The sequence below is a fragment of the Mesoplodon mirus genome, assembly GCF_964341445.2.
Source record: "Mesoplodon mirus genome assembly, chromosome: 16".
In the NCBI taxonomy this organism is placed as follows: domain Eukaryota; kingdom Metazoa; phylum Chordata; class Mammalia; order Artiodactyla; family Ziphiidae; genus Mesoplodon; species Mesoplodon mirus.
In genome coordinates this window covers 59,928,698-59,955,988 of record NC_138992.1, presented here as the reverse complement: position 1 = coordinate 59,955,988, position 27,291 = coordinate 59,928,698, and the positions used below count along the sequence as shown (strand labels likewise).

At 34.0% G+C, this 27,291-nt stretch overlaps 1 protein-coding gene across 1 annotated transcript in view; it reads left to right on the top strand.

Moving 5' to 3' along the window:
- Positions 1-26,865, top strand: part of CRISPLD1 (cysteine rich secretory protein LCCL domain containing 1) — a 45,016-nt gene extending 18,151 nt beyond the window's left edge. The window contains exons 3-15 of the mRNA XM_082600733.1: positions 8,285-8,403; positions 8,754-8,886; positions 9,920-10,035; positions 10,813-10,913; positions 12,813-12,953; positions 13,123-13,183; positions 13,293-13,359; positions 13,557-13,687; positions 15,385-15,428; positions 15,522-15,594; positions 18,883-18,958; positions 22,948-23,078; positions 25,766-26,865. Coding sequence (XP_082456859.1) covers positions 8,285-8,403; positions 8,754-8,886; positions 9,920-10,035; positions 10,813-10,913; positions 12,813-12,953; positions 13,123-13,183; positions 13,293-13,359; positions 13,557-13,687; positions 15,385-15,428; positions 15,522-15,594; positions 18,883-18,958; positions 22,948-23,078; positions 25,766-25,817 — 1,245 coding nt within the window. The 3' untranslated portion in view covers positions 25,818-26,865. The remainder of the gene's footprint in view (positions 1-8,284; positions 8,404-8,753; positions 8,887-9,919; positions 10,036-10,812; positions 10,914-12,812; positions 12,954-13,122; positions 13,184-13,292; positions 13,360-13,556; positions 13,688-15,384; positions 15,429-15,521; positions 15,595-18,882; positions 18,959-22,947; positions 23,079-25,765) is intronic.
- Positions 26,866-27,291: the final 426 nt, after the last annotated feature.

The following is a 27,291-nucleotide window of genomic DNA, read 5'->3' as shown; positions in this document are numbered from 1 at the left end:
TTGGTGAAAGGATAAAGTTTAAGTAACTAAGGAGGGGAGGAAAGAAAGAACAGTCCTGTAGGGAAAATTTCTGATGGATTCAATGACTGAGAAATATGAACAGACAGGTACTAGAACCTTGCTTCTTGAAGTATTCAGTTTACGGTTCTGGCACCAGTGTTAGAAATGTCATAACTTGATTTCTCTCCTCACCTACCAAGTCAGAATCAGATATCCTGATGATTTACCGGCACTTTAACATTCCAGAGAGCCAGCAGTAGAGGACGCATGTTGAGGAGTGGGTTATAAGTGAGGTAGGTAAGTTATAGCCAGACTTGAGAGGGCCTTGGCAGGGACATGAGAGATGAATCAGCAGATATTCTGTAGAAATGTAAAGATTTTGTTGAATTAATGTCTAGGCTGCCTCACAAAGACAATCTGCCCTACACCATGCATTCAGTCTATCTGTATAATATTGAAACAATGGGTTTAATTAAAATGATCTTGTCAGTTTATCCACACATTAAATTTCCGTTCCAAAAATTATTTTAATTTTAGTAAAAGGAAGTGGCAATTCCCTAAATTATCTTTTTTAAGACTTTGAAGGCTTTGTTTTGAAGTAGATTTTAAGTAAAACTCTGCCGCATCTGCCTCGCGTCTCTGTAATTTCCAGGAGACCCTAATATGTGCATTGCCCTGAGGTAATGCTGCTACTTTCTCAGTACCTGGCAAAGCCTCTATGTCCTGAAACACAGGTGTTCCCTTTGAAATCTGAGTCTCGTGTATTTTCCCTGTAACTACAGTCTTTTCAAAGCAGGTGAAGCAGAGAAGTTAAACACCTGAGGTAATATCTGAGTTGTAAGGAATGTACTACTACTGTTTTCCATAGTGCTTTTTATACCAGATGACTTTGTCACAGAAACCTCATACATTCTTTTAGCGTAGATTGAATGATTGATTAATTGATTTCATTGATGTCTATTTCTTTGTTATAGTTCTGATAATTCCACCATTGGGAAGAAAAGAAGGTGGCTAAGATTTTATAATGAGGCATTATTTTTGGAATTTGAATCTGAAGTTTTGTGAACCGTCAAATGTGTTACTTCCGTAGAAAAACAAATTCTTTCCTGGAGATCAAGTTATTGCTATTGAGAGGATAACACTGACAGCTTATTTCATAAGATTTTGGGATTGCACTTTCTGGTTTAAGTAGGAAAACAACAGTGATTTGGGAGGGATTTATGTTGTGACATATGATGGATATTTACAAACCGGTTTTTCCAGAAGGTATGACAGGACAAGAATTATCTTTTAAAGGTGGTGTTTAGAAAGAGATAGCTCTATATGTCTTTGATTTTCTTCAACTGCTTCTATATTCATGAGCTGGTTGAAAAATCCTGGTGTTCCTTTTAGCTGTGTAGAAAAATTACGTGTGGAAGTCTATGCCTTATTTCAAAGGTTTTACCATTGGGTTTTCAGGACTAAGCTGAAGAGAGACACATTTTGAACTTTTTACTGAGAATATCTTGTCTTATTCAATTATGTTGAAGTTTTACTGGGAAGTTTTATGGAAGGTTTTCAGTTGTATTTCTCTGTTTTGGACAATATTAAAACCTTCTCCAATAGAGGTGATTCGAAAACAGTTCTCCTCTAGGCTCATAATTAGAAGATTTGAAACCTTCTTGGCTTTGCAGTCTTGAAAATCACAAATCAACTTTTTCTTCTTAGCTAAGAAATAACCTCTCTTGTCATCAGAAATATTATTTTATGTTTGAAAGTTTTCATGGGATTCTACAAGCAATACGGGGCACTCTAGAAGAGACTATAAGTACAAAATAATAGAATTTTAAAGCTAAAAGGAATTGAAGAGACTTACTCCAGCTTACTAATGTCAGAGACAAGGAAACAGAAGCCACACTTGACATAATCAAAGAGATAAATTTGAAAGTACACAATTTAAATGGGAAAGAAGACTCTTCCAGGGTGTATCATGTATTTTAATTAACCTTAGTTTGAATAATGGGAACAAGTGCAAGCTTAGTTTTATCTCTGTCTATATAAAAAAAATGAAAGAAACACTTATCATTAATGACCTTGCTTGAATATGTCTAGAAGACATAGCCTTAAGGAAAGAGTATTTTCAATAATCAAAGGTATTTTCAATATATGGGAAGCTGGAATGGTATCATTACTTCTGACAGCCAGTGACTGCTGAGAACTGAGGTAGGCTTAGAGACATGAGGGTGGTTTTCTGTATGCATATGTATATGACATGTATATGTCTAAAAAGACAAATCTTTGTGGGATTCATTTTCAAATTTTATTGCAAATGCTTATATAGTTTTTTAAAATAATTTCATTGTTATTTATGATTTTTAGTAGGAAGGTAAGACCAGAGCTTTCAGCCTAGATCTGGATTTCCAGTGTAACTGCATTTTCAACACCACTGTGCTTTGATGTTATTACTTTGCCAGAGAGCAATGCATATTTTAAAAGTCCATATTAAATTGCAAATTGTTTCATGGACTGGTGTTAATTGCCATTTAATTAAGATACCTAATAGTAAGATAATCAAAGACTTTTTTTTTGTTTGCATTTATCTTGGAAATCCAGTAAAGCTGTATCAATTCTGCAAAAAGTTGTAATGAATTAAAACATTATTTCTAGAGAATGGTAGAAAATCTTGCAATCCTATTTCTCCCTGCTTAGAATGACACTGAACAGTTATTAAATTATGTGAGAGTTTCCAGTCAGGAGATTACTTCTCTGTTCATTTAAAGGTATCAGATCATGCTGGTCAATTTCCTGTTAAAATTTCCTTGTTTATGCATATATTTTTTCATTGCTGAACCTATCTATATAAAATAAACTACTTCACAGCTTCAGTGTCACCTAGTGTATTTCCTTTGGTAGACTAATTATCATGATACCTTCACCAAGAAGTGCTTATCAATACCTTTGTGGATAAAGGGATTTGCATTATCTCCATCCCTACCTCTGATCTTTGAGGATTTATGTATAATTACACAAATTTGCATCAAGCAGATAATATCACAAAACTTTACTTCATGTGCTTTAATGCAATCTAAAATAATAATAATTCATTAAAAAGTTCAGATTAATGTTTGACTTATATTTGAAAAAGAGTCTACTGTTCACTTTAGCTTTGTATACTAATATTTTTGAAGCCTCAGTTTTAAAAAAATGGTCTTCAGACAAATTCATAGTGACTAATTAACATTGGCTTTCAACTCTTGTTTAATGTCCTACAATAATAATTTTGATGCTATAAAGAGTCAGTGATTTCCAGGACATGAATTTTAAAATTATGTAAATCTGGAAAGAGCTATAAATTTACAATAGTCAAAAAATATATTTGAAAATACTTAATCCTTTGTAAGAGAGAAGCTATTCTCAATATCAAAGAGAAAGAAAGAGTCATATTACTCTAATGACTGTTTTTGCCTAATGTATAGGGATACAACTTCTGGTAAGCTAGCAATATTAACTCTATTAAAAACTACAATCCTGAGTGATTTGCAACTGTTATTGACTGTTATTATAATAGGGTAACAAGTATTCTGATAGGAATATGAATTGTGTATGCCCACCATATTTCACAAACGATAGCAGTCAATGGAATTTTCTGTACATGTCTAGCCGCATAATTTTTGATTTTTACGAACAGTATTTTAGTGCTAAAACTACTATATGTTTCTAGGTTTACTTTTGAAAGTGCTTTGTCAAGGTTTAAGGTTTCTTATGTACACACACAGAGGAAATGATAGAGCCACTATGGTGAAATGGTCGAAAAATGTCACTGGAGACAAAGTACGTTAATAGTATTCTAAATGTTTCTTTTAGTAATAAAATTTCAGTTAAAAACTTTACTATGTTCTCAGAAGGAGCGGCTTACTTATGTAGATGGAAAATAGAGTGGTTTTTATTTCTGCACACCTCAAGTACCCATTCTATAAAGAAATGGTAATTTTAAGTGTGGCTTGGCTTTAAATTAGTCCTGGGTGAATAGTTCAGAGAGAAAAAATGAAGCCGGTTAGGCCATCTTGACTTAATTTGCAATCTAGAATTTAAATAGAAATGTATAGAGAGTAACCTGCATTTAAATGGGATGGGTATGAATTATTGCCAGTCTTAAAACATTATGTTGTAGCATAAAAATATACATTCCATGCTGTTGTCATGTTAAATGATAGTATTTCTTACAGGACAGCTATATTTTCAGTGATTTGTATAAAAGGAATGTACTTGATTTGTATTATTATTATTTTTTAATTTATTTATTTTATTTATTTTTGGCTGCCTTTGGTCTTCATTGTTGTGCACAGGCTTTCTGTGGCAAGCGGGAACAACTCTTCGTTGCTGTGCGCAGGCTTCTCGTTGCAGTGGCTTCTCTTGTTGCGGACCATGGGCCCTAGGAGTGCGGGCCTCAGTAGTTGTGGCACGCGGGCTCAGCAGTTGTGTCTCGCAGGCTCTATAGCACAGGCTCAATAGTTGTGGCGCAGGGGCCCAGTTGCTCCACGGCATGTGGGATCTTCCCGGACCAGAGCTCGAACCCGCGTCCCCCGCACTGGCAGGTGGACTCCCAACCACTGTGCCACCAGGGAAGCCCTGATTTGTATAATTGAACTTGCCCTAAACACCAATGCTTCATTAGATTTTTCAAGTAATTACTTTTAAAATTGTCACTAACTAATATTTATTAAATATTGATAGCAAATTTTAGTTGCAGGCCCTCTGCCTCAGTTCTTATATTAAAATAATATATGTCCCTATTTTAATATTATCATAGTTAATTTGATATGCTCCACCCCCCCATTTTTAATGGATTAAATAGAAGACAAGTTATGCTATAAAACAACTTATCCATAATATATACTCAACAATTGATAACTCAGAGGGACCTGAGTTATCTTCTATCTCAACTGACACATTTTACAAATAAATAAGAAAACATAGCTTAAAGCATTTTAATGATATGTCTTAGATTTTTTTTCCAGTTTCTACACAACAGATATATAAACAGACTTTGGAAATACAGCATATTTGTGAATTTGGAAATGGTTGTATATCTTCTCTAAAAACGATCCATCTTCAATTTCGTAAGAAAACTGACATCTAAGGTTGTAGAATTGTGTGTAAAACAAGACTAAATTGACCTTGAGTAAGGGTCTTAAGGACTCCCTTGGTGGGGTTTCTTGCTCTGGGTCTCTCACTTGTTTGCAGTGACCTGGATGTGCAAACTCACAGATCTCTTGACTGGGTTAGGAAAACTCAGACAGTGGGAACTCCTATTGCATCTCTGTCTATCTCTGTGTGGTCTCTCCATCTTATTTTTTTCAGCTACGTATTTAGGATAGCTGAACTCCTAATTTCTTGACTCAGGTCTTTTAAGATGTGTGTCTTTAAAAGAGAAAGAATCAGATAGAGTCTGTATTATTTCCTAACCTAGCTTGGGAAGTCTCACAGCGCCATTCTGTTTGTTGGAAGGGAATCACTATCTAGCTTAAATTGAAGTGAAGGGGAGGGAATTCAACTCCACCCTTTGTGGAAGGAGTGTTTTAAAACCATCCCAGTGGTTTCAAGGCTTTTTTTTTTTTTTTTTTCCATCTAGGAATGTTTACGTTTTTCTTCTGGTTCCCGGCTGCTCTTTGACTATGAGATTGCTATGTTGCTAGATTAGAAACCTGTGGATAAGTATAGTTTCACTATGCTTATGACTAAAGTATTATATGAGAACCTGATTTCCAAGATTGAAAACAAAAATTTGATTGTCTCTTAAGGACAACTTACTTTCCAGGGAACTCTACTTGGGAACATGTTTGCTTTTGAGAGATGACCATCTCTCCAACCTTCTGAAAACAAAAGGAAATCAGCATCTTACTCATTTTCTGGGATTTCAGCCAAATTCTTTGCTTCTTACCTAATTTGTCTGGGGATATAATGACAGCAAGTTGAATTATGCCTTTGCATATTACATAATATGTAATTATAAAAATTAGGTCTAACTTAAGTAATGAATTTAATTAATAGTATGCTTGTATTTGGCGAATAAAGTGCTTACCTGATAAATACGTATTGATGTCAGTATCACAGAATCAGTCATCTTGAACATTTGATATTAATTCAAAGTGAAATTCAAGTTTTTATGAAAACCGGATACTTTTGCTGCTGTTAATTATTTTAGTGGCATGTAAATATACTTTTTTTGTGTGTGCTTTTGCTAGATAATAAAGATGCACTATAACAAAAATATACTTACCCTAATTTTGTATACATTTTACTTTTTGGCTTTGAAAGCATGATTTTATGTATTCCAGATCCACAAGTGAATGAGGAGGAATGTTTAATATAAAAAGATTATATGAAGAGTGAAGAAACTTCCCTTCACCACACATACTTTTTTTTTTTTTGGTGCTTCTTTCTATTGTCTTGTCCATTTGGCCTATAGTCATGATTAGGTTTCTTCCATCCTTTAAAAATCAAAGAAAGTAAAATTCTCTCTAGAGCCTGGCATCAAATCTTTTTTGGCTTCTGCTCATCTTTCTTCTTCGTTCTAAAGTATTAACCAAGTAACTCCCACTTGCCTCTCCACTTTCTCTTTCCAGTCACTTATTAACCTTCTGTGCTGTGATTTTCTGCCTAGGACAGATCTGAAATTGCTCTTAACAATGAATTAGCACCTAGCAGACCTCATCTTCCTTGACTTCTCTGTAACATTTGACCTTAATTGCCCACTCTCTTCTCCTGGAATCTCTTGTCCTGTCACTTTTATAATTTAATCCTCTTTCAGTTTTCCCTTAGCCTTTCTGATTCCATTTTCCCTAGTTCATCTTACTAACTCATTGTTTTTTCTCCCCTTCAATTTTGATAACCCCAGAATTTTCTTTTCATTTATTTTCTCATTCTATATCATCTTCCTGAAGAAATTTATCTCTGAGTGAATAACTTCAAAATCCATATCTTCAGAGTGTATTTCTTTCCCCAGAACCCCAGTCATCTATTTCCAATTTCTACTTGACATATATACTGCATGTGTCACAGACACCTCACACATCATCCTTGAAATATGCATTGAAGTGAATAGACATACACTTCTATTACAACAATCTATTTCTCTTTCTGTTTTTCTTTCTCACAGTTTGGTAACCTCATCAGTCTTCACGCTTTTTTTTTCCCCTCACCACCTACCTTCAGTCATCCATCAACTTCTACGAATTTAAATTCCTAAACATTATTTCAGACTGTCTGCTTTTCTCCAGTCTCACTGCTATCACCTTAGGTTGTGTCCTCGTTTTCTAGTTCCAGGACTATTTTTCTACCCTCTTAACATGCCGAGAATCCTGTAATTGTGCCAATATTGAGTCCAGTTCTATCCAACTCTTTGTTTTTACCACCACACTCACTATACTGCCTGATTTTCAAATTAACAAATTGAATATTAAACCCAGGACATATGAAATTATTTCAGTAATAATTTTATAATTTTAAATATCATTTTATGAATTATTTTTAAAATATGAATTAATATTATTGAATTTTGTACACAAAAATGCATTTATATTTTATAGGATACAGATTCATTAACCATTCATGTATTGAGCAAATGTTTATTAACCACCTTGCCATGTGGCAGACACAGATAATAGGCCGAAGATACCAGCATGAGTTAAATAACTGCCCCCAAGCAACTCACAGTCCCATGAAAGAGACATATAAATGAATACTAACACGGCTGTGTAATAGCTGCTAAACAAAGGAGCATAACAAAGCTTTAAGAGCCCAAAGTAGGGAATAGCTTACTTCTAAGAGAACTGAAAATGTGTCAAGAATGTATTACATAAAGCTGGATTGTGAAGTAAGAGTTAGAGCCTGTCTGACAAATAATTGGGAGAAGGAAGTCTTAGGCAGAGGAAACGATTCCAGCAAAAGCAAGGAATAACATGTTTTATGACAGGGAACAGTATACACAGATTTGTTGGATGCGGTTAGAGGAATCACTTAAGCGTATTTGTGTTCACTTAAGCATATTTGTGTCCACTTAGGTAAATCTAAACACTTGTAGAGCAGAGTGGAGGGATGAGAGGTGGATGAAAGGAGATTAATTAGGAGGCTAGTGCAAAAATCTATATGAGAGATGGAGAGAACCCAGACTAAGATGCTGACTTTGCAAAGAAGAAGGGAGAAAACATAAGAACTGAGTAACACTATATTCTAAAGAAATATCCAAACTCTATATATACATTATCTGTTCGTGTCTGTATTTTGTTTTTGTTTTGAATTGTAGACATGGGATATAGAACTGGAAAGATCTGCAGAATCCTGGGCTGAAACTTGTTTGTGGGAACATGGACCTGCAAGCATGCTTCCATCAATTGGACAGAATTTGGGAGCACATTGGGGAAGGTAGTTTAAAATACAACTTCTTGTTTCTGAAAACATAAGAGCTTGAAATGAAATACTTACTAATTTATCACTGTAAGTTTTCAAAGGCTTAGTGCCTAAAAGGAAAACAAGCAGTCACACCAAGACAAATAAGAAAAAATAAATATCATACCAGAATGATCAGTAGTATTTTAAACTTATTTTTGTTTCAAGTAATTGATATATTAGTGATGTAAAGGGCAAAAGTATTTAATATTAATAAGTTACACAAAACTGCCTCTCTACCAAACTTCATCAATCTTTTTGGCAATATTTGGTTTTATGTTTTCTCCAGCCTTACTTGATCTTTGTGGTTATTTTCTTTCAAATAGATATAGGCCCCCAACATTTCACGTACAAGCATGGTATGATGAAGTCAGAGACTTTAGCTACCCATATGAACATGAATGCAACCCGTATTGTCCATTCAGATGTTCTGGTCCTGTATGTACTCATTATACACAGGTATGTTTTGGGTATATTACACTTCATTCGTTTAATTTGAGTTCGTGTAAACTAACAAAGTTTTTGTGTGTGTGTGTGGGTGGGAGAACTTAGGATACTGAACATTTGCCTTCCTTATGTCATTTATATGTTTATTAAAATATATTAATATTGATTTATGTAGAACACACGTATAAATTTTTATAAACAATAAGAATAATTATCAAAAAAAGTACAGGCATTTCCTTAAAAATATTATTTCAATGATTTTACATATAAAATACTTTAATATGACCCCAATGAATGCAAATGGGAAGAAATTTACCATCTTCAAATTCAGATGTCAATTTTTTTATTTTCAAAAAATAAAAATATGGTTTTATTCACCATGACATTCAATATTCACATGTGTGCAGCATTTATCATGTTTTTAAATTTTCAGTGTTTGGATTGGGTATTGGACATGTTCTAAAACTTCTAAATCAAACAACAAAAGGCAGATTTGACTAGATAAAGCTCACTACAGATCTGAGTTTCTAGAATTTCTATGACTGATTATTAGTGACTATAAAGCAAATGGTTCTGTATGCCTTTGCATGGGACAAGATTAAGATCAGTATTGGACTCCCTGATAGCCAGTGGCACAGTGAAAATGTCACATCGTATAAGAAATTTGAAAACCTAAACTTTTGCTCCAGTACTTTCTGCTTTAAGATGAGAAATTCTGTTCATTTGGTAGGTAAGTTTCTTCACAGGAAAATTAATACGGCATTTAGGTTCGTGAGGATGTAACATTTGAATTATTTAGTAATAAATAAGAGGTTTATATCTTATATCTGGATAGAGTTATATACCTGTGTATCTCTTTTTTTTTAAGTTAAATTAAGTACTTCCCCAAGTCTCAGGAAAAATATTGTTTCTGACATTGCCTCATTTCATTTTGAATAGTAACTGTTGGTTCTCCAGTTCACTTTTATGCATTTTCTCTCAGATATGTTGTTGTCTTACTTCATCTCAGCCTACTTTTTCTAAGCCTTTCTTTTCTCTAACGTAGGTGGTGTGGGCAACAAGTAGCAGAATAGGCTGTGCCATTAATTTGTGTCATAACATGAACATTTGGGGGCAGATATGGCCTAAAGCTGTCTACTTGGTGTGCAATTATTCCCCAAAGTAAGTAAACAAAACACTACTTTCATATGTAAGTATTTCTTAACAACATAAAAATAACTTTATATTCTTGATTTTTTTCTTTGTTTTCAGTGTGTATTATTGAGTAAAGTGCATTTTCTTAACTGAGTTTATGTCATATGGCAACAATTATGGTTGCCTGTTGTGTAAAATTGGTGCTTAAAAGGAATATGAAAATTGAAAATATAATCTTTGTAAAGATAGGAATCATATTTTTAGGGCTTCAGTTTTATTTACTGCACTACTATATTGTGTAAATGTTTAATAATTTTGGTTTATTAGAGATGAGAAACTATAGACTGAGAAATGTATTTTCACCTACGTAAAGACCCTTCAAATAATTACATTGAAAATACTGTACAACTGAACTTAGGGTCAAGTCTACGTCTAAAATCTGTTTTTATTAAAACAAATGGGATATAGATGAATATTCCATAGCAGAGGTTAGTGTTTTGCAGAAGTTTGGTTTTTCAGTTTTTAGCAATATATATAACGTATTATTTAGAATATTTTCAAAAGAATGAGGTAGCAGTGTATGTTTAAACTTAGTAACAATGATATATCACTTCCCATCCGTCAGATTGGCTATCATTAAAAAGAACATAAATAACAAATGTTAGTGACTATGTAGAGAGAAGGGAACCCTTGTCCACTGTTGGTGGGAATGTAAATTAGTGCAGCCACTGTGGAAAAACAGTATGGAGTTTCTCAAAAACTAAAAATAGACCACCTCTTAATGGAGTGGATTATCTTTTTAAGGGGAAACTGGTGGGGCCATGCCCCCTACAAACATGGCCGGCCCTGTTCTGCTTGCCCGCCTAGTTTTGGAGGAGGCTGTAGAGAAAATCTGTGCTACAAAGGTATGTGATATTGTGTTGTAATAGTCAGTTTGATTTATATTTTCATCCAACTTCTGCATTAATATGTGTTTGAAAGCCAAAAGCACATTTAATTATTACATGAAAAGTTTCTAGAACTCTATTTCAAATATTTAGAAGTCATGTAAAATATTTTTTTAATTTATAATATTAATAAGTCTATTACACCAACATGTATTTAAAGGAAAGTTTCATGATTTTTCCAGATAACCACGTAATTCTACTTTGAAATTATCCCAGAGTGACAAGTATATTTTCATTCTTAAAAGCTCTCTTGATATAGTGTTGACTAGAATTATTTCCATAAATGTCATCATTTCTGAAGAATTTAGCAGTTTAACATAATTTATTTTAAGCACTTTAAGAGTTTTTGCCTAAATACCTATCCGTGAATCTTATTGAACCATGCCCAATGAATTATACTAATTCTCTGCTTCTTACTGCAGAGTATACAATTTGTCATGCCAAAATAACAACAACAACAACAACAACAATATATAATAGTATTATAAAACTGTTGCAAAAATTACTGTCTCAGGGCTTCCCTGGTGGCGCAGTGGTTGAGAGTCCGCCTGCCGATGCAGGGGACACGGGTTCGTGCCCCGGTCCGGGAAGATCCCACATGCCGCTGAGCGGCTGGGCCCGTGAGCCATGGCCGCTGAGCCTGCACGTCCGGAGCCTGTGCTCCGTAGTGGGAGAGGCCACAACAGTGAGAGGCCCGCGTACTACAAAAAAAAAAAAAAAAAAAATACTGTCTTAAATGTACTGGATGTCCTCAAAAATAAATATAAATATGATGTCCTTTTTGTAACACATGAAGATAAAACTTACCTGACAAAGCTTTGTGAAAGTCATGCTTTTTATTGGGCATCCAAGTGAACAAATATTTTTACACTCTTGTACTACTTTGTTCTTAATGATGACTAAATGAAGATTAATGCAGACCAAGTGTATTAGAAAATATGTGTAAATGCAGCCACTTTTTAGTACTTATAAAGAGGTATCTTTTTTTCCTTAATGATTGAGTGCTCACTAGCTATAATAAGTAGACAAGAAGTAAGCATATAGTTCACTGTGTAATATGAGCCATTTTTAATTCCTGAAAGCTTTTTTCATTGTGCCTGAGTCTGTTTTCCAAACCTCCTCCCTGCTTGCTCCATTGTCAATGACCACATTGTCTTGCTAAAGCTGACTTTCCTCTGAATTCCTACTTCCTTTTTCTAGATTCTGAATTCTTAGACATACATGCAAATAACCACATTTCCAAAATGTGCCCCTGTCAAGCCCTTAATACAAGCCAACCTGGAAAAAATATTAAATTCAAAGTTTGCATATTTTCCATGGTTAAGTTTAAATTTCTGCACATTGAATTTCTTTCTGCAATAGAAACCTTTCCATGGAAACTGATATTGTGGTAAATAGCAAGGGCATGTCAATCCTTCTTTGTCTGAATTTCCTTTCAGGAGAATTTTAAATGTGATCCTTTTGAAAATTTTAAGTGTTATCCTCTTGAAAATATGATTTCATTTGAGAAAACAAATTCAAATTCACTAAGCCCGACTTCATTAGATCACTGTGTAGACCTCACGATGTCATTATGAAAGGTAATCACTGATACCACTTTAAAATATAAGCAAAGTTTAGAAATGATTCCATTTAATGTTAGCATAAATGAGTCAAGGGCTCAAAGGTTTATGCCTCTGTTTTATTTATTCCAATGCAGTATGTAAGATCACCACCTTAAGCCAAAACCTGTGCCAATATACAGTACTGATTTTTCTAGTAGCTTTCAGTGTTAAACAGGCATATAAATGTGTATCATTTGTAATTTGTGCACATTTAAGATGGATTCATATTTCTTAAATCCATTCTCTCTAACAGAAGGATCAGATAGCTATTACCCTCCTCAAGAAGAAGAAACAAATGAAATTGAACGGCAGCAATCACAAGTCCATGACACCCTCATCCGGACAATAGCAGATGATAGTAACAGAAACGAAGTCATAAGCACACAGCAAATGTGTAAGATCTCTGCATTATTTACATTTTAAAGTTTACATTGCTGGCATATTCAACTCTATTTTATTAATCTGAACAGTTTTAGAATGGCAAAAACTTGGCGTTAGACTGTATGGGATGATTTAGAGCAGCTGTTGCATCGTCTAACTTATTATTATTTTCTAAATTTTAGCTCAAATTGTTTCTTGCGAAATAAGATTAAGAGACCAGTGCAAAGGCACAACCTGCAATAGGTAATATTTATGATTACTCTCAAAATTAACTGGCAAGATATAAAAAATATTTTCATTTTATATGGACATTCAGAGAAGCTAAATTTTGTTCCCCATTTCTTTTATTTAGATATGAATGCCCTGCTGGCTGTTTGGATAGTAAAGCTAAAGTTATTGGCAGTGTACATTATGAAATGGTAAGTATTATAAATGTCATTATTTGAGGATAGGATCCTTTCATATAATATTTTGATTTTTTAATGGGAAAAATAACAATTTATATATGTATAGCTATTTTGTTCAGAATTGTTTAAAGTCATACATAGTAACGAGTTGTATCCTATTCAGAATTCTTATCATTTTAACATCCTTTTATCCCTTCCTTTTCTCCCAGCAATCCAGCATCTGTAGAGCTGCAATTCATTATGGTATAATAGACAATGATGGTGGTTGGGTGGATATCACTAGACAAGGAAGAAAACATTATTTTATCAAATCCAATAGAAATGGTGTTCAAACAATTGGGTAAGTACCTAAATAATCTTTTGGACCAGAGATTTTAAGTTGTAACAATAAGTTACATTCATTTAGAGCAAAGCATAGAAGAATTTAGTTTATAAAGAGAGAAGGTAATTTTCGAGGTTCATTTCAACTACATAATTTCCATGGGCAAAAAGAAGGAAAAGTATCTGAATTCAAAGTTGAACCCTTTTGCTTATAAAGATCATGCTAAAACTCTAAATTTTCTACTTTCATTAAGAATGTACAAATTTATAGTTTTTCCCATTGTGAAGCAATACATTTTTCAGCTATGATAAAAAGTGCCTGAGAAGGCTAATTGATTTGCATATTCTTCCTGCCCTGTTTGGGAGAATTATTTATTTCATGCAACAGTAACTTTGTTAATAAGATAGATTACTAGGTAAAAGAGCATTTTGCAAAGTCTCTAAATATGTAATACACTATGTCACCTTTCTTTTGTCTGTTAAAATGTAATTTGACCCAACATAAAAGCATTGATTAACTTTTGAAATGTTTGTCATATTAAATATACTAAATGTATTATTATAAAACAACATATTTTCATATCTACTCTATAGAAAGTAGAAAAATGTAGGCTTTTGAAATATCTTTGTAGTTTCTCTTTCTCCTATGTAAAATAATAGACATTATTGAACCTCATAATGGAATGCCTTTTCTTAGGAAATATGATAGTCTCCCTTCCTTTGTAACTGAACAATTGCATGAAACTCCACAGTATAGATTCATAATAATAAGAAAGAATTTGTTAAAAATCCTTGTAAATTGGTGGAATGATGCCGTCTGTATACAATTTTATTCAAAGGCCTGATGTGTGGTTTTTAACCATTAGTGATTAATCTCTTAAGTAAAAGCTTTACAGAAACACTTATTGATTAATTTATTCACTCAGCAAATACTTACTTTAATAAATAATAAATATTAGTTTTTAGCTTTGGTAAGCCAAACATTGGGTGTTGCATTAAAGAACATTTATTTCCTATTATTTACCTTTTTCTTTTAACTTGTTTTTTAAATTGTTTATTATATAAACTCTCTTGAAATGTGTGTGTGTCATATTAAAGTACCATCACAAATAAGCATTACCTTTTGCAATAGATGTTTTTTATGAAAGCCTGTTTATAGATAAACCAATTAAAATACCTATTCTTATATTCTTTTATATTCTTTTTAATAAAACATGAAGGAGGAATTCATTCATTTATTGTAGACATTTTACTAGATACTAGGGGGAACAAAAAAAATGAATGATGCGTATTCCTTTAAGGTACTTATTATTTAGTAGTCTTTTTACACTGCCTTGTATTGACTATTTTGAAAGATTAAATTGTTTGGTTCTGTGGTAACAGGGAATGAGTATATTGAGAGTTTTAATTTTAATAGGAAACAAATATATAGATACAAATGTGTATTATTTTATGCTGTTATATATAAGTTTTTGAGATTGATAATGAAAAGAGATCTTTCTCTGATATCAAGAATGGTATTTATTTGGCTCATACTTGAAGGTAATATGAATTTAGCATAAAACAGATGATTAATTCTTATACTGCTACATGTCTAGATATTTAAATAAGAAAGTTTAAGAAAAATAAAATATTCATAGACTTAAAAATATAAGAATTTATGTTGATGGTGATGCAAGATGTTGATTATTGAAATTTTTATGTTTTTATCTTCAGCAAGTATCAGTCTGCTAATTCCTTCACAGTCTCTAAAGTAACAGGTTAGCACTTTTTTCGTCTTATTTCCTTACCACTCTGTTGCACATTATTCTTTCTAAAGGATTTGCTTATTGTTTTGTGTTTGAATTCTTCAGTTCAGGCTGTCACTTGTGAAACGACTGTGGAACAGCTCTGTCCTTTTCATAAGCCTGCTTCACATTGCCCAAGGTACAGTTTTCTAGATTTTCTCCTTCATTTTTAACCTGTGAACAGGGGGCCTTTTACCCTGGATAACTGCTTTTGCCTGAGATTCCAGTGTCTCTAGGACTCAGAAGATGTATGATCTTGAACTGCTAGCATCAGGGAGCAATGGACACCACAAACTGCATGCACTCTAGGCACTCCTAACGTACTTTCTCCAAAAAATGTGGGTTTTTTTTTTTTTGTCTCTACGAAAATCTTTATTTTAGCATTTCAAAGAAAGAATCACATGTTCATTCCCCTACAGCTGTATGAAGCTTGGCCACCCAGTAAGTTACAAGTTACACACGTCAGGCACTTGTCTGGTCATTGCATGACTCTTTAATGGATTACATCAGGGCCAAGCAGCCCCTTTCCCTATGATTAGATGTAAAGGCAGGTACTGTTAAAATGTGTCAGCATTTTTATTCAAAGCATAAGGGAAGTTGTAGATGAAGGAATGTTTACTAGATCACTATCTACATTCTCACAGATATATAACAAGGTGTTAAAACCAGAGACTAGAACTCAGACAAGCAAAAAGCTCCTGCAGTCTTTCTTTGACCTGAACTTACCTACGTAGAAATGAACTCAGTTTGAATCTACTGATCTTGGCCTTCCACAGACCAAGTGCTAAATATGGTGAAGGTAGAGCATGCACGTCATGATCCTAAGGGCGGACCAGCTGGTTTTATCGCCATAGGGTGGGCAGTGAATGCGCAGCAGTTCTCAAATGCAAAAATAAAATTTTATAGTCAATGGGGACACCCTTCCTCCTACAGAAGACATCTTTTATAAAAATCAACCCTTTAATTCAAAGTTATAAAAACTTATTCATTTATTACTTATATTTAAGTGGTTCTGGTTTAGGTGCTAAAGTGTACTGTGTTATACAAATTTTAGGAACATGAAATTTAAATAAGAAATGTAGGGCTTCCCTGGTGATGCAGTGATTGAGAGTCCGCCTGCCGATTCAGGGGACACGGGTTCGTGCCCCGGTCTGGGAAGATCCCACATGCCACGGAGCGGCTGGGCCCGTGAGCCATGGCCGCTGAGCCTGCACGTCCGGAGCCTGAGCTCCGCAACGGGAGAGGCCACAACAGTGAGAGGCCCGCGTACCGCAAAAAAGAAAAAAAAAAAAAAAAAAAAAAAGAAATGTAACCATTTCTTAAAAACTGTGTTGAGGAAGATCTGCTTCAATTGGTAAAGGTAGTTGCAATGAAGTTTTTTTTTTTTTTAAGAATACTTTTTGGAAAATAATTGATACTTTTATCAAACAAAGATTTTCATATAGTTTTTTTGTTGAGACTCTGATTTACTATGTAAAATGAGTTATGTTTTTTCCAGTCTTAGCTTTGATTTCCTTTTAGTGTATGAGTGTGTGTACTTGTGTGTGTGTATTTGAATTCAGAAGAGCCAATCAATTTAAATAAGTGCCACTTGGCAGTTTCTTAAACTCTGGGAGCGAATTTTTTAAAATATCATGTGACTGACTGAACACTGATAATTGGACCCTATGTTTAAATAAAAGAACTTTTGGAAACTTTGATAAAAGGAGCTGAAGTATCAGGAAGGGAGTAGGATATCTGGAGGAAGAACATTCCATGCAGAGGGAAAGATAAACTCAAAGGCCCCGAGGATGAGATTATTCTGTATGTTTGAAGAATAACCATTAGGCCAGTGTGACGGGAGCTGGGTGAGAAAGTGAAAGAGGGGTAGGATATAATGTCAGAGAGGTAATGGGAAGACAGAATACTCAGGGCTTATTGGCTATTGTAAGGATCCTGTCACTTGTTCTGAATTAGATGGAAAGCCACTAGAATATTTGGAGCAGAGGAATGATATGATTAGACTTGTATTCTTCAGTGTAAGTGTGTGGCAAAATAGATTGGAAGGGGCAAAATCGGAAGCAGAGAGATCATAGGGGAGCCTACTGCAGTGAGCTAGATATTGGCAGATAGAGCCCAGAGTTAACAGTGATTGAGGTGCTTAAGGATGTTCTGATTTTATTTCAGTGTACAACGAATAGAAATTGGGTTGAATATAAGGTTGAGGTAAGGAAGGGAGTTAAGGATAGAATAAATGTTTTTTTTGGCCTGAGCACCTGAATAATGGAGTTGACATTTATTGTAGGAAGCCTACAGAAAAAAGATATTTGCAGACTGGATGAGAAGTTTAGGAATTTGGTTTCAAACATGCTAAATTTGAGATATTTATTAGGTCTACGTGGAGATATTCAGTAAGCAGTAGGACATAAAAATTTAGAATTAAGAGAAGAGGTCCCAACTAGAGATATAAATTTGGAAATCAATAGTTTATAGATGATAATCAAAGCTATGGAATTTTATGAGATACCAAAGATGTGAGCATAGAGAAAAGAAACTATGAGATGTCTGTGGCAGACAATGATTCAGTTTTTCCAAGTTATATGTTTACTAAATTCTGCAGTCATATTGGGTAACAAATTCCCAGATACTGAGAGAGAGATACTTCCTGATGTTTCTTTCTGCTTTGGATCCCCAAATTAGAAAGCTTCCTGGCCAAGCTTTTTTTTTTTTTTTTTTTTTTTTTTTTTTTTTTTTAAGAAAAAGAAAGAGAAAAGAAACACATCTGTGCCAAAAACTGGAAGTAGGTAAAGTAAGCAGAACCAATTGTGCTTACTGCCGGGATTGTACAATTGACCTATTTCAGAAGGCAAAAATGTGTATATATACACTGGAATGCTACTCAATCATAAAAAAGAATGAAATTTTGCCATTTGCAACAACATGGATGGACTTGGAAGGCATTATGCTAAGTGAAATAAGATAGAGTAACACAAATACTTTATGATATCACTTATATATGGAACCTAAAAAGGAAATACAACAAACTAGTGAATATAACAAGAAAGAAACAGGCTCACAGGTACAGAGAACAAACTGGTGGTTACCAGTGGGGAGGGGGAAGTGAGGAGGTACAATATAGGGGTAGAGGATTAAGAGGTACAAACTATTAGGTATAAAATAAGCTGCAAGGATATATTGTAAAACACAGAATATATCCAATATTTTATACTAAGTATAAATGGAGTATAACCTTTAAAAACTGTGAATCACCATATTGTATACCTGTAACTTATATAATATTGTACATCAGCTATACTTCAATAAAAAATAATGAGTAGGATTTAGAATGCTGAGTTTACTTTTGTGTATGCATGTCTATGATCTTACTAATAAGAAAGACTGAAATAACCAGCTACTTAATATTTGTAAGTATATATTTATTTTTTAGAGTATACTGTCCTCGGAACTGTATGCAGGCAAATCCACATTATGCTCGTGTAATTGGAACTCGAATTTATTCTGATGTAAGTATCCTAATTTATGCAGCTCTCAGTATCTATCTATATGCATGCACACGTGTTTAAATGTATATATGTACATTTATATACAGAAAAAGGAACAGATTCTGTGTTGATATACATATTCTCAGAAAGGTCAATCATCAGTAACACTAAAAACTAAATATCTATATGCAAATATGCATGCATAATCATTTATCTTGACTAAGTTTTTCTTCATATTCTATCTATATCTCTTATATCAGATACTAAGTGAAATAGCTTGGATGCATCCTTGGGAAGGAAAAGGCATTTTACTTTTCTTTAACCTTCCTTTTGGTTCTTCAGTACTTGAAGTATAAACTGGATAATTAAGAGTTTGTCAAATGTATGAACAATATCTCCACTGCCAAATGGGCATTTAGCAAGTAGCATAGAATCAAAAACAGGTAGTCATTAAAATACATACAAAAGGAAACCAGTTGAGGGTGTATTGTAATGGATGCCAGGACTGGGGTTGGACCAGGAAGATTAGCTGTGATGGCTTCAGGGCCGATAAGTGCTTTCTGATCCAGGTTTCAAGTGTGGGTTGGTAAAGAGGATTAGCGCACATTTTAAGTGGAGTGAATGGCACCTACAAAGACATGGAGATGAAGTGAGAGCAAGTGAGCTGAAAGTGGGCGTGACTTGTAGGTTTGCTTGTATCTGAGCTGGTGAGATTTGAAGCTAAAAGGGGCTGCAGACAACTTAGTGTGAGGGATGGAGGGAGGAATCCGGCTCTTGAAACATGTAATTGGAGAGTCTAAATACATGCTGATAAGTTTAGATTTTATGTGGCAGACATTTGGAAACCACTACCAATATCTAATCCAAAGAGTTCCAAAAGAAATTTAAGAAATATATTCTTGATGTACTTATTCAGTAGAATAGTATGGAAATACAATTGTGAAGAGTCCTGAAATGTGAGTATTACACCTGAATTCATTTCAGGTTCAGGTTTTTTTTTTTTTTTTCAGTTCAGCTTTACCGTTAAAATTATTCTCCAAATCTAAGTCTCTCTCCTAGCTCCAGGTTTGCAGTATCTTATCTGCAATTTCAATGTCCTGGGTTGGTATCTTAATTTGGTAGTCCTCACAATTTGTGCTTATCTTCTTGTCTCTGAAAACATGCTTTTCCTAATTTTTCTGTGAACATCATGGTCATTCTTTACCTTCTGAATTATTGCCATGTTCTCTGTGAAGTGTATTGCTGGTTCTCCTAACCCAAGTATGGTGTTGCTTTTCTTTTTTTTTTTTTTTTAATAAATTTATTTATTTTAAAAAATGTTTTGTCTGCATTGGGTCTTTGTTGCTGTGCGCGGGCTTTCTCTTGTTGTGGCGAGCGGGGGCTACTCTTTGTTGAGGTGCACGGGCTTCTCATTGCAGTGGCTCCTCTTGTTGTGGAGCGTGGGCTCTAGGCACGCGGGCTTCAGTGGTTGTGGCATGTGGGGTCAGTAGTTGTGGCTTACGGGCTCTAGAGCTCAGGCTCAGTAGTTGTGGCGCACAGGCTTAGTTGCTCCGCGGCATGTGGGATCTTCCCAGACCAGGGCTCGAACCCGTGTCCCCTGCATTGGCAGGTGGATTCTTAACCATTGGACCACCAGGGAAGCCCGGTGTTGCTTTTCTTTAACCCTATTACTTTGTTTTTTTCCTTTTATTTATCACTTAACTGATTCTGTTAGGCATTATGATTGTTTCCCCACCTCTTTTATTAATTTTTAAGTTTCTTGAAGGCAGCAGCTGGGCAAATTATGCATTATTTTTTCATCAGCAATTTTACATGTGCCAAGCTGTGAACAAGACAGGCCTAGTTCCTGCTTTAACAGAACTTAGAGCACGTAATGATATCAGACATTTGGCAAACACCTTGAAACATAAATGTTTGTTTAAAAAAATTAATAAATATATATGAATGAGGAAATCTAGAATCATCAGAGATTTCCAAAGAAATCATTCTTCCCAGGTTGTTCCTTTAAGTAAAAAAAACTTTTAATTTTACTCATGTCTGGTGAAAATCTTTCAAAATAATCCTATACACTTCTGTACCTATAAGCCATCTCTTTGCTAGAGTTCAGGTTTTTATTAAGACTTATATCCTGAGATCATTTTATCTTTCTATCTCAGGGAAATGGGGTAAGAAATTTTGTATTACTATGTAGAACAAGTTGGAAATATATATTTTTATGTGCTAAGTAAAGAATCAGAGATTCAGCCATTAATTACGCAATCTTCCCATCCCTTACAAAATACATTATCTATTTAAATACAAGATATGGAAAGATGAGAAACAATCTATCAATCTCCCTCTCTCCCCCATCTTTCTCTCTTTCTCTCTTTCCATTTATAGAGTTACAACTTGTACATTCTATTGCTTTGAGCTTTTATTTCTCATTTATGACAGATGAAATTAATTTCTGCATTCATTAAAAATGTTCCACTGTTTTCACAGATATAGTTTTTTCTTTTCATGGTATATTAGTTCTTATAAAGTGCAGTAGGAAAAGAAAATCTCTTCTGACCTTTGAACTCAAATCGTAATGCCTGCTGACTACATAGTTATGGGCAAAACAATAGTTTCAAACCATATTAAGTGCTTGGATTTAGTGAATGTTATATCTAAGCACTTTTATTATCTTGGGAAAAATGCTGATGATAACCTTTTAACAGAACAGGATAAATACTGAAAAGTGTACAGTTATTTTTAATTCCATCTGTTATGAACCATATTAGACACAAATATTAATTCAGTGAGGGACTTTAAATGGTGAATAAAATGTGTCCTCAGAGTAAGGATATGGGGTTTTGGATGTATGGTGTTTTGTGATATAGCAAAAACATGAAAAGTATTAGACAGCTTGGCATTCGGTCTCTCTGATCTAATAAATACTGACTGATGACACAGAGTTCAGAGCACAGTAATAAAGCAAGGTCATGTAAGATGCACATGCTGATGTGAACTTTAAAAAGCACATTAAGTCACTCACATGTGCATAGAGATAAGAAAAGAATACACCAGTGGGTTCAGAAAAGACCCATCGGGATATGGGGTAGATTGCTTTATTCTGAAACAGTTCAAGCGTTTCATTTTGTAGGATTTTGTCAGGCTATACTCAGCTATTGACAAATTTTGGTAGAACATTTGGATGAAAGCAATTGTCAAAATCTACAGAAGACTTTAATTGGCCAAAAGGAAAGCGTTGACTTCTAGAACTCAGTCGTGTTAAAAAAATGGGAAGTGTTTGTTAGACCTGAAACAATTTTCTCCTTTATAGAAATTCCATTCAATTCAGATTATATAACTGGTACAATGCAAAAATAGAACTTTCTTAGTACCTCATGTCAGACCATTCAAATCAGAGTGATGTACATTGCAAATCTACGTAGAAGCGATGACTATTCTTCATCTTTTTTTCTTCTTGGGCTTATTCTTTTGGGCAAGTTTTCTCTACATAGGTTATATTATCTAATAGGAAAAACCTCCTCATTTAATGTATGCCTGTATTTTGGAAAAGGGACTGTAGAGATATACAGAACTATGTTTGAGTTGCTCAAAGTCAAAACTGAATGTAAATGAGGTCCAGATAATCCCCCCTGTGAACGTTGGGTCAGAGTGACCCGAGTAGGAACTAGCAAAGGCTGAAATTTAAGAGTGATAAGTAGGCCCTTGAAGAGATAAAATGAGCTAATTTTCATTTTATTGCTTGGACAGTAGTAAAAGCTTGCTGTTTGGACAGATTAGCTGGTGAAAGGATCTTATCCTTGCAGCCACCCTTAAGGTCTACCTTCAGGTGCGACTTGCTTGGCTTTAACTTTGTGACTTTTAAAACATTCCTTTACGCACAAAACATCATCCTGTAACTGCTCACTGGGTATCCACATAGAGACAGATGTCAGCGACCTTGTGTCCCATAGAAGAGTAGGCTGGACAAGTTCAGCAGACGTTTTCTAATGATGGTGGTTTTTTCCTTGCTCCCTCAGCTGTCCAGTATCTGCAGAGCAGCTGTACATGCTGGCGTGGTTCAAAATCACGGGGGTTATGTTGACGTGATGCCTGTGGACAAAAGAAAGACTTACACTGCTTCTTTTCAGAATGGAATCTTCTCAGAAAGGTAAATAAATTGATATATATGTTTATAAACATATATGTATTTAGATATATCATCTTTCCCATTATGCTGGCTTTACAACCAACTCTCCTTAGCATGGCTTTGAGGTTTCGTGACTGAGCCAGTGTGCTTCCTTTGCACGCTGTGTAATAGTAGGTCTTCCAGGGATGGGAGAAGCTGCAGTACCAGAGATGCCTGTCTCCTGCAGGCTTATAAAAATCAACATGAAAATCGGATTATGAGTCAGAACCACTCTTTTGTTAATTGATCTTATAATAAGGAAATTTCTTTCATCCTCTTTTGGCTTTTCTAGGTTGGTTTTTACATGTAACTCTTTCTAGGTGAGTGAGGCACTGAGTATTTCTCTAATCCAGTTATCTGACAAAGTATTTGACCAAAACAATGAGTCTGATTTTCCCCGGAACCAAATTCTCTTTTTGATTGGAAGTTCGATGCCTAGTATGATGTAAATGAACTCTTTCAGATCATCTGGTATTTGGCTTATTAGTATTATATATTTCAGTGGTTTGAGAAAATTAATGTGACTTACTTTATCAAGTAATAATAAAAGTTAAGAGAAAAAAAGCCTGTAGTGATTTTTTTAAATCATTGGTACTTGGGGAAGTAATATTAAGTCCCATGTATTTTGTATACAGATAAATCCCTAACTTTTAAACTTTTACTAGGTTCTTCAAAATTGCCAGTGGAGGGTTTGCACATATGGTAACGTTTCTGTAAAGGACACCAAAGGATGTGCCATGCAGGATACCTAGATTGCCTTCCACAAAAGCATCTGGGTGCCATCTTCATAAAATGACAGCTTTGTATTTAGCATCTATTTTCAGATGAGACTGTATCAGGAGGCCATTGTTAAGGAGGTGGCTTCTCCACAACCTGGCTTAGCTGGCTCATATCAATGTCCTAGAGTACTAACTTACCATTTCTTAAGTCTGAAAAAAATTAAATTGTATTGCCATCATACTTAGTAATATTTTTAACATCTAAAAAAAATTTAGTGAGGAAATTTAATGGTCAAACCTGTAAGATCCTAAGAATTTCTTCACTGAAATGTAAACAAACACACAGAGCTCGCTCCCTACACCCTTCCTCCATCTCTCTCCTTCTCTCTCTGTCTCTCTGTCTCTCTGTCTCTCTCTCTCTCTCTCTCTCTCTCTCTCTCTCTATATATATATATATATATATAAAGTAGATGGATTTATAGAGTATGATATGCAGTTTTGTAAGCTAAACTGAGTAATGTGGCTTCATTTACCTGTCATATTTCTTAAATTTATTTTAAACCTATAAGGTAGACAATATCCTAAGAAAACTGAGAATAATAATTGTTTATGAACATCTACTATGAATTTTCCAGGTGCTGGAGGGCCCTTTAAGTATATTAACTCAGCTCTACCAGTAGCCTTACAAAGTCGGTTCTATAAACTCTAATTTACAGACATGTTAACTGAGGCTCAGAAAGGTTAAATGATATGCCCAAGGTCATATAACTAGTCAGTGTCAGAGCTCAGATTCAGAACTAGTTAAGTTCAAAAATGTGTATTTTTCTGGTGTATCACTGTGTAAAAAGACACTTTCCAGGGCACTTTGTCAGTTTGTTTCCTACAAATAAAAATGGCTTTCAATTAGCCGTCTGCTTGTATGAAAAACCTGGCTTGTGTATGTGTTTATTGTGTAACGTGTGTGCACACTTGTGACATTCTCATCTCTTCTTCTAAAATTCTCCCCTTTCTTTTCTTACACATGAATAAATAGTAAAAGAAATTGCACTTTGTCTCTCTCTTAGCATTTGTGTTTATCTCTAAAAGCTTTTTTGTATTATTAAGAAAATAATACTTTATGCAAAAATATGGACTTCAAAAGTTTACATTTGATTAGAATAAATAATGATTAATGTCATTATCAACCAGGTTTAACTTGAGGCATTTAAGCAAAACATACCTTGATTAATATTGTCAAATAAAATATAAATAATTTAATAAAGAGTAAAAGGAATAATTTTGCATTGCTTTAAAGTTCTGTTTTAAAATACTTCTGAAATGAGATTGAGTGCTTTGTGTGTGTGTGTGTGTGTGTGTGTGTGTGTATGTTTCCTGTTTAGTGAAGAAATACTTAGGACCTTCCAGATTTGACCATTAAATTTCCTCACTAAGATTTTTTTGAAACCACAGATGTTAAAATATTAATAAGTATGCTAGCTATATAATTTAAATTTTGTCAGACTTAAGGAATAATAAGTTAGTATTCCAGAGTATCTCTTAAGTATCTCCCTCTCTTTAACTTGTAGTTAGCTTTTAACCATGCCGGTCAGTTGTAAACCTGTATCTTAGTACTTCCCCAGTAAAATGGCATAAGAGCCACTTAACTCTACTTTATTGGAGCTAAAGGTGGTAATATATGAAAACATGACCTGGAATCTATAATGTTCTATATAAAGTACTATTATTACCACTCTGCACCTTAAATTTTTTTAGTAAACTTGTGTACAACCAAGATTTTAAGAATTATGTCATCCTCACTCAAGCTTTCCAATAACTATAAATTATAGTAGTCTAAGAAAGTTGACCATCTGGACTCATAAAGCTGCTTTCTTGACTGTCATAAGAAAGCATGATTTGTTTGAAGGATTATATATGGAGATGACATCAATACACTTTGTGTATTTTTTGCAGTTTACAGAATCCTCCAGGAGGAAAGGCATTCAGAGTATTTGCTGTTGTGTGAAATGGAACACTTGGAGGAGGAACACTATTCCAAATGCCATATTTCTGAAGTTTGTATAAAACTGTAACATTACTGTACAGAAGATATCAACTATTTTCAACCCCTCATGAGTGTCAAATGCATATAAATTGTGATAGACTACGTCTATAAAATTAAACATGGGACATTATTAGTTTAGGGAAAAGTAATGAATATGTAATGGTTTTAGAAATCCTGTGTTAAATATTGCTATATTTTCTTAGCAGTTATTTCTACAGTATTACGTAGTCATAATTGTTCTACATTTCATATGTTATATGGTGCTTTGTATATGCCACTAGTAAAATGAAACTAAACATTGAATGTGAATGTTCCTCAGAAAATCATCTGGTGCATTTAAAAACAATAATAAAAATAGTAACTCTAAAAATGAAAAAAACACATACTGCATTTTCCCAAGTTCAATGCTATGGTTACCTACTCCATATAATATCAAGTTATTTTCCACATAATACCTGTATAGTTTTTCTCTTTTATTAAGTTTAGGCATATAGAATATTAAGTCCTGATATTGCACTTATTTTGTATAAAATAATTCCTTAATATCCAAGTGAATCTGTTAAAATGTTTGATTTCTTGGGAACGGTCTTAATAGTAAATGGAATTACGTCAGAGTAGTGGTACGAAAACATTTCTAGTGATCATATAATAAATATAGGATTAAGCATGGGCAACCAGAGCTTTCTATGTATTGTTGAAACTGAGGTCACACATTTATATTGTATCCTGGCAAATACTCCTGCGGGCCAGGAAGTATAATAGCAAAAAGTTTAACAAACATGAACTGATGTATTGCATCACCATTGCCACTGGTTTTCTTAATGGTAAATGGCCTTGTGTATAAATGTTGCCATATTATGGTATCTATAATGGTGATATATTTGTTTGTATGAAAAATGTATTGTGCTTTAAGACTAAAAAACTGTAAAATGTTAATTTTGGTAATTTTTTTTGTGCTGGTGAATTTACTCTTTCCTTGTAAACATATTAAAATTAATCATGTTTCAAAGTATTTTTTTAGTCCCCTTTGTATCCTTATTTTGATTTAGAAATCATTTTCAGTTAACAACATTATTGTAATTCTTTTGAATTTGGGTTTTGACATTAATCTAAACAACACCCCTTATATAAGATGTTGCAGAGTCACCCTGATTATTTAGTTATTTGTTTGTGAAAGAGGAGACAGACAATCATATATTTAGAAACATTATATTAAGGGAAATTTCAAAAAAGAGAGATTTATTTATAAACTAGAAGGAAGGAATCTGAAAGATACAAAGTGATTATGAAAAATTGGCAACAAATACTTCAAATATTTTTAGAAAGGAAATGAGTAGGTGTTTAGGAACAGATAAAAGAGAGATAAATTACAGGAGGGATCAGAGAAAGCAAGAGATCTGGATCATACCAAAACAGGAAAGAAAAGAGGGGCTCA